This window comes from Hippocampus zosterae, chromosome 18 (assembly GCF_025434085.1).
Source record: "Hippocampus zosterae strain Florida chromosome 18, ASM2543408v3, whole genome shotgun sequence".
Taxonomy (NCBI): Eukaryota; Metazoa; Chordata; class Actinopteri; order Syngnathiformes; family Syngnathidae; genus Hippocampus; species Hippocampus zosterae.
This window is the reverse complement of record NC_067468.1, coordinates 6,649,452-6,656,978: the sequence shown is the minus strand read 5'-3', so window position 1 is coordinate 6,656,978 and position 7,527 is coordinate 6,649,452. Positions and strand designations below refer to the sequence as shown.

The following is a 7,527-nucleotide window of genomic DNA, read 5'->3' as shown; positions in this document are numbered from 1 at the left end:
CCATCCACGCTCACACTCACACCTAGGGACAATTTAGAGCGTTCAATCAACCTGCCACGATATGTTTTTGGAATGCGGGAGGAAACCGGAGCACCCGGAGAAAACCCACGCAGGCCTGGGGAGAACATGCAAACTCCACACAGGGAGGCCGGAGCTGGAATCGAACCCGGTACCTCTGCACTGTGAAGCTGACGTGCTAACCACTGGATTACCGGGCCGCCCTGATTTTAAATTGAACTGGCAAATTTGTGCTCTTGTCAAATGAAGCTTTTTTTTTCTTTGCGAGACAGCTGTGCCTTTGGTACACCTCGGCCAGACTACAGTGCTCTATGTGGGAATCTCGTCCAAATGTTTCCAGTTGGTCCAAAATACTGCTACTTGCCTCCTAAATGGTTGGTCGTTGGAGGAGCACATATCTCTAATTCTGGCCTCACTTCACTGGCTCCGGGTGCATTTTAGAGTTCATTTTGAAATTATTTCATTCGTCCTTAAATCTATAAATGGTCTCACCTCACCTGTCCCTCTACACATCTGTCCCATGCCTCAGGTCAGCGAGCCAGACACTACTGGAGGTATTGTGGACTAAGCGGAGCCTCAGAGAGGATTGAACTTCTTCCGTTGCCCGTCCCTCCCTATGGATTGAGCTTCTGTTAAATATATGCAAGCTCCCTCTCTGCCTATCTATAAAACTCATCTAAAAACACACTTTTATTCTTTGGCTTTTGACTCAGCATGAGACTCTGCACAGTTGTTCTTGTGTTTACTCTCTTTGTTATTATCGTATTGTTTAAACCATCTTGCTGTGAATCTTTTAAAAGTGCACTAAAAATATGATTGAGTTGAGTTGAATCTTGATTCCTGTCCATCCTGTGTAAAAAAACAAAAAACAAAAACAAAAACAAAAAAACAATGCAACTAAATATTCCACGAGTCAAATATCTGAATAATATATGCACAGTTCCAAATGTGTCATAAGCCTACTTACTGTATGTGTTTTTTTAAACTAACAGTACACTTGAATGAGCTATTTGGAGGGAGGGGAAGTTGTAAAAGCGCCCAGCAGTTGTGAGTTGCTCCCCCCGCCCCCCAGTGCTTAATTGGAAACACATTTTTTTTCTATAACTTTTTGAGGGAAACAGGAAGGGCGTGAGGTCTACAGTGAAGGAGAAACAGGGAAAAAGACCCAAAAGAGAGACTTTATTCTTTACCTATTGGCCCTTCTATATATTATCTTCAAAATATTTCCTCCCGTCTGACTATGCTGGCTATGTTTGCGGGCGTGCCATTGATCCTAAAAATGGTCTCACATTCCATTTCTCGTTCCATGAGAAAGTATTTGCCAAAGGGACATTTACATCTGCCAACTCAGCACCATCTGCGAGCACTTACTAAGGTGTTTAACCTGCTGCTTCTCCCATATAATGAAGTGTTAAAGCCGCAAAACACTGAACAATGTGCTGTTCTCATTTGTTTCAGAACAACCAGACATGCTGCTTACATTATTTTAATTTTAAAGTCTTGCAACCACGCAGTCTTTCGACACCCCCAATCATCAATCAACTGCCAGCGGTTGAACATGTTTCAGTGACAAAATATCTGAGATCCTCCCGTTGGACATTCTTCATCTGGAGTCTCTCTTCAAGTACATCAATAATCTATGTCTGGGATCTTTGGTGGGGCAACTGAAACCAAACTATTTGAAAATGACATCACAACATGTCATAGTTCCTGTCTTTGACGTGATGTTATAATCTTTGTGATGACAACGCTTTAGTTATTTATAATCGTTTAGCTCGAAGGTTAGTTAAATTGGATGTGATTTTGCCTTTTTTAAATTCCTTTATCAAGTTAAATGTTACTGTAGCTATAGCAACAAGGATAGAAGCAAACAACATTTGATTTTCTTTTTCTTTCCCACTCCCGTTTGTGCTTTCAGTGCAATCATTCCTACCTTTCTGACCTTATTCAAAGTCATCCATCAGCGGGGATGGAGATCGTTCATGAATATGTGAAGCTGCGTAGTGACTTTGGTCGCCAGTGTCTATTTTCAGACCGTCATGTGGAGCTGCTAGTCGATATTCCTCCGAACCCAAAACTGGCAATGCAGTTCGTTCTGAAGGAGACAAGAGACCTGGGAGTGCAAGGCTGCTGGGAAATGTCGGAGCATGAGGTGACCGAAACGCCACTCTCTAACATCAGATTATCAGAACAGAGTTCAAATTTAAGGCGATCGGGTTACACAGTTGAACATAGAAATAGAGCAGCGGCAAGAGAGTTCAACGTTAACGAGTCAATGGCTTAACTTGCTGTTGGTTAAGTGAACTGTGTCGCTGCTTGATTAAATAAGTTTTACTGATATCTGAACGTTCTGTTGGCATTTCCTTGAGCATAGCTCTATCTAGTGGATGCATTGTAAATTGCGTCTTATAATGCGGTACGTCCAATATGTGAAAAAAATTACAAAATAGGCCATTCATTGAAGGTGAGCCTCATAATCCAGTGCACCTTTTTGTGTGGAAAATAGGGTTCAATGTCAAGATACGATTCAAACCCACTGGCTGCTGGTGAGATGTCGGTGCACTTCTTGAAACAGGCCTTTTGATAATGTTTGATTCCAGGTTAACACAGAAAGGGTCGAGTATGACATTCAGGGAATAAATCACGTGGAAGGAGGGTGGCCCAAAGATATCAACTCACTAGAGATGGAGCAAACTATTCGTTTTCGAAAAAAGGTGGAGAAAGATGAAATGTACATGAATAGCATTCAGGTGCTCGGCGAGGTAAGTTCACAAATGAGTCCGCCGTTTCTTCAAGAAACACAGAGGTTTGCTACTACAACCAGTTACCCTCACCCCCCAAAAAATCTCAAAATGTTCTGTCATTCAGCTTATAGCACAATGTGTTGGACAGAACAATGCTGTGGACATTTACCAACAGTACTTTAAGGATGAGGAATTGCTGGATGAAATTCAGGAAGCACCTTCGGTCAAGATCGTCAATAAATACAGGTAGTGTTGACCCTTTGTTCCAAAAGGATCTACCACCAATTTTTCACCCTACACTGTAATTACTGCCTCTCACTGTAAAATATTTCTTCAGAGACCCGAATCAGGTCAAACGAAACATCACCTGTCTTTCTTGGCAACCCAGTGGCGGCTTAAACCTGGCAGCGGCTTACTCCTGCCTTGAGTGGCAGAAAGCCACAGCAGACTTAAGCAAAAAGTCGTACATCTGGGACATTGGTGGGTAAAATAGACAAGACGGATTGAGAATCGCACAGTCTCTCACTACTGTGTATGTGTTGCAGAGAGCCCCAACAAACCGCGGAGTGTTCTCAAACCGACATCTCAACTTGTTTGTCTGGCTTACAACCCCCACGACCTTAACTTTCTTGTCAGTGGGAGCCTCAATGGACAGATCAGTGGGTTCTGGTTTAAAAACTACATCAACAAATGAATAGAGTACACTTGATGATTCCCTTGAGACATGCTTATCCTCAATGAGGTGTCCTTTCTTTCAGTGTTATGGGACCCTCGTTCTGGCCAACACCCTACGAAGGTTTCCCCTTTAGAGAAGAGTCACATGGACCCTGTTTACGAGATCATCTGGTTGCAATCTGCTACTGAGACAGAAGCCTTCTCTGCCTCCACCGATGGACAGGTTGACAAAGCATACATTTTTTTTGGATGGTTCAGCAAAACTGAGTGAGCACTATTTTCTAAAACAGATACTGTGGTGGGATGTGCGTCAGATGAGTGAGCCCACAGAGCGACTGATCCTGGACCTGAGTAGGAAGGAAAACCCAGACAATGCTTTAGGAGCCATCTCAATGGCGTACAGCGTGACTGTGGTTAGTTTCTGTCCTTCCAAAATGTTCAGCATATTTTGAATTGGATGGAGAGAAAACAAGAGTGGGTCACAATGTTAGGGAGTGCTCATATTTGGCCAACTCATGTTGGGTGTAGGGGATTTAGCTCGTTTAGCATTCTCATACTGACTTCTTCAAACCGTCCTGGGGCTCGGAAATTGTTACCTGTTAAACATTAGATCAGGGGTGTCAAACTCATTTTTGTCACGGGCCACACTGTAGCTACGGTTTGGCTTGGAGGGCCGTTTTGAATTTTTGAAAATCATATACTGTAAATGTTTAATCACCTCCACATATTACAAACACAGCACAACAATTTGATGAATAACTAGTTTTAAAATCGGAAATCAAGAATAATGACTGTCATTGGGGATGACGTGACAATTTGAAATTTTGATTTAAACTTTAGCAATCATCATGAAACTTGACATGCTTGATTTGCTTTCGCGAGCCACATAAAGTGATGTGGTAGGCCAGATCTGCCCCACGGGCCTTGACTTTGACACCTGTGCATTAGATAATCAATTTAGACTGTTGGAATAAAATATGCCAAAACACATCCTGTCTCCGTGGTGCCTAACATCTACAGTAACCTTGCATTGTTTTAATTCTTTCCTTTCGATCTGATGAATAAAATCTTTACAAATACGTGAAGCTTTGGAGCGCTCACAATAACCATCCTGTGTACCCACAGCCAGATACATTCATAGTGGGAACGGAACAAGGGGCTGTTGTGTACTGTAACAGAGCGGCTGAGACTCCAGCTGAGAAGATTGTTTGTACATACGATGGCCACCATGGACCTGTCTATGCCATCCAGAAGAACCCTTTCTTTTCCCAAAATTTCCTCACCGTGGGAGACTGGGGCGCTCGTATTTGGTCAGAGGACATCAAGGAGTCATCGATCATGTGGACTAGGTACAATTTTATTTTGTTCTCATCTGTTTTCATCTGGTTTTACGGTCTGTCATTGTCGTTACTTTTCACACTCTTTTGGTTGCTTCAATCTCGGATGTATTTGAGGAGCGGTAAATGACCGGGCTTTGTTGTGAGCAGGCACCAGTCGGCATACTTAACAGATGCTTGCTGGAGTCCTGTCAGACCCTCGCTCTTCTTCACCGTGAAGATGGATGGTGTGCTGGACATCTGGGACATCTTATTTAAGCAGAATGACCCCACTCTAAGTATCAAGGTGTCAAGGAGTTCTCTGATGCTTCCGTGAAAGCATTTTGCTCTTGTTTAATCAACAAGATGCTTTTTTTTGTTTTTTTTTCAGGTGCGTGATGAACCTCTGTGTTGCGTCCAGGTGCATGAGGCTGGGTGCAAGGTAGTTAGCGGTTCTCAGCTGGGTGTTATCTCTCTAATGGAAATCTCAAAAGGACTGTGCACCCAACAGAATAATGAGCAGGCTCTCCTGGGAGAGGTGAGACATACCAAATGTTCTATAATTACTTGAGAAATTAACATCAGAATATGTTTTACATCACAATGCTGAACACGTTGTATCCGTCTCGCTGCTATAAGATGTTAGAACGTGAGACGAAGCGCGAAAAGATCCTAAGGGCTCAGAAAGTTAGGGACGAGGCCGGCAACATGGAGGAAAGTCCAAAGGAGCTGATCCTCAGACCCGAATATGATTTCTACAATCTGTTGGAGTCGGAGCAGAGGAGGAAGCAATGGGAGACGAGACAGCGGGTAAAGCCATGCTGAATTTTGTTTCTTGTAGAAATATGTGGGAGCGCCGACGGAAGATATGTATTCAGGACCATAATACTGATTAATACATTTTAGTCACATCGTATCCTCGCAGATCTCTTCTATGCATGCATGCCATTTGGTAGCTGAATCGCACCAAAGCAAGCTGATTGGATATTGATCCAGCAAAAACAGCATAAAACCAGCATATGTTATGACCACCTATGCCGGTCCATGGTGGGTGTTTTCAGATATCAGAGATTCAACTACACGATGGATCCTCCTCTTTCGAACCACAGGATAGATTTTACCAGGGAGGCTGAGGATTGTGTTCCCCTGTTATTGGCATAGATCTTACAGTTTCGCTCTTGGAAATGTAGTTCACCATCCTGGTCTATTAGTCCAGAGGCATGGTCTCCTATGTCCACATTTTATTTCAGAGGTGGGTCAAACAACAGAGCCCCTTGAACATCCAGAGCTGTTGGGATCTCTTGGCTGACGTAATTTATCCCGAGCGCCCTGTCCCCGAGGGCCATTTTCAATCACCTTGGCTTTCCGTGAGCTCAACGATTGCGTTTTTGCCTCAGCAACCATTCAAGTTGCATTTTTCTTGGCCTGTCAAAAAAGTCTGGTCGAACTTCTTGACGGCGTCTCTCACTCATTTTGTGAAATTATTAATTTATGACTTTCACACAATAAAACAATCTAATTAAGTCTTTTTTTAAATAACTTGTTTGTCATCTTAGCTTCTTCTTCTTCCTTTGCAGAATTACCCATAGAGCCGAGAAGCAGACCGCAGATGTCAGCAGTAGTCCAAGAAGAACTAGCGTAACTTCAAAATGGTACTCGGCAAGATGGTCATGTTTCTCAAGTCCACCAAAAGTTATTTTGGAAGAGCAGCATTTGGCTTCAACCAGCTTGTGGCTGCAGATTTTCATGGTAACAAGTCAAACGTCAAACGTTATCTTCCAAGTTATTTTCGATGCTAAAGCAAGAAACATAGATTTTGAATTACCGCATGTCTGACTAAAATTGTAACGGTATCGTAGAGATCAAATGGCAACTCACTATTCCTTCTTTGCTGTACGCAACATTCATTGGTAAACCCTTATGGGATTCCTGCAGTTTGTCAAAGCAGACCGAATGAAACTGAAGTTGGTTTCAGTATACGTGGTAAAAGGCCCAATCAGTCCATCTTCCTTACAACCAGTAAAGAATTAATACTCCAAATACTTTTTGAGGGCATTTTGAGGAGTGTGTACGTGAAAAGTAGAGTGCGAGACTGAAACATTAACTAAGAGTGTCACAGAGGAACTGTTGTTGATGTATTGTAGCTTGGATGAGCAAGCAGATGCGACGCCCACATAGAAAAGTAGGAAAACACGAGGGAAGGGGAAAACCTAACCACTGCTCTAACCCTGACAGTCAAAATGTCAGCAGGAAGGAAGAGCTCAAGGTTGTCTGCAAAGTTATTACACAAAGTGCGATCTGTGTTTGGACTCAATTGTGTGTCCTCGATTCTAGTTTTGGTGGGGACACACCAGCTCTGACTAAGACTTGTAGTTTCTGCCAATATTGTTATACATGTATTTTTCCCCCATCCTGTACAATATATATATATATATATACTGTATATTTTAGGCCATTACATTACATTAGGCCATAACAGTTGTTATGTTGCAATGTGAATGCACAAAGAAAAAAGGACAGCCAACCTTGCATAAAATTGCAATTAAAAACATTTTCTGCCCAGCATCATTGACCAATGATGTTTCTCGAGCGTGGAAATAGTTCATGTCAACACTGCATTTTCATTTATACAATATAAACATCCCATATACATTCAAGAGGTAGTTTGGAATAATTGGAAGGACACAGTCACGTAGAGTTTTCAAGGCTCAAATGTGGTCATATTTACTTGGGTTGCAATGCAGTTTTATTTCTGGAACGGGAGGTCAGACCAT

At 42.5% G+C, this 7,527-nt stretch overlaps 1 protein-coding gene across 1 annotated transcript; it reads left to right on the top strand.

The window, feature by feature from the left end:
- Positions 1–792: 792 nt before the first annotated feature.
- On the top strand, positions 793–7,316 carry LOC127590809 (dynein axonemal intermediate chain 2-like). The gene is made up of 12 exons (XM_052050273.1): positions 793–2,170; positions 2,619–2,780; positions 2,887–3,008; positions 3,100–3,242; positions 3,308–3,421; positions 3,521–3,660; positions 3,728–3,850; positions 4,563–4,786; positions 4,925–5,060; positions 5,145–5,291; positions 5,393–5,563; positions 6,331–7,316. Exons 1-12 carry the CDS (start codon positions 1,988–1,990, stop codon positions 6,340–6,342), a joined length of 1,677 nt encoding a protein of 558 aa, XP_051906233.1. The 5' UTR covers positions 793–1,987; the 3' UTR covers positions 6,343–7,316.
- Positions 7,317–7,527: the final 211 nt, after the last annotated feature.

Bases quoted from the DNA above. Each gene is read 5' to 3' on its own strand.
- LOC127590809 (XM_052050273.1), top strand. From the start codon at position 1,988: ATGGAGATCGTTCATGAATATGTGAAGCTGCGTAGTGACTTTGGTCGC. The intron at 3,422-3,520 runs GTGGGTTCTGGT...CCTTTCTTTCAG, and splicing joins GAGCCTCAATGGACAGATCA to TGTTATGGGACCCTCGTTCT. The intron at 5,061-5,144 runs GTGTCAAGGAGT...TTTTTTTTTCAG, and splicing joins ACCCCACTCTAAGTATCAAG to GTGCGTGATGAACCTCTGTG.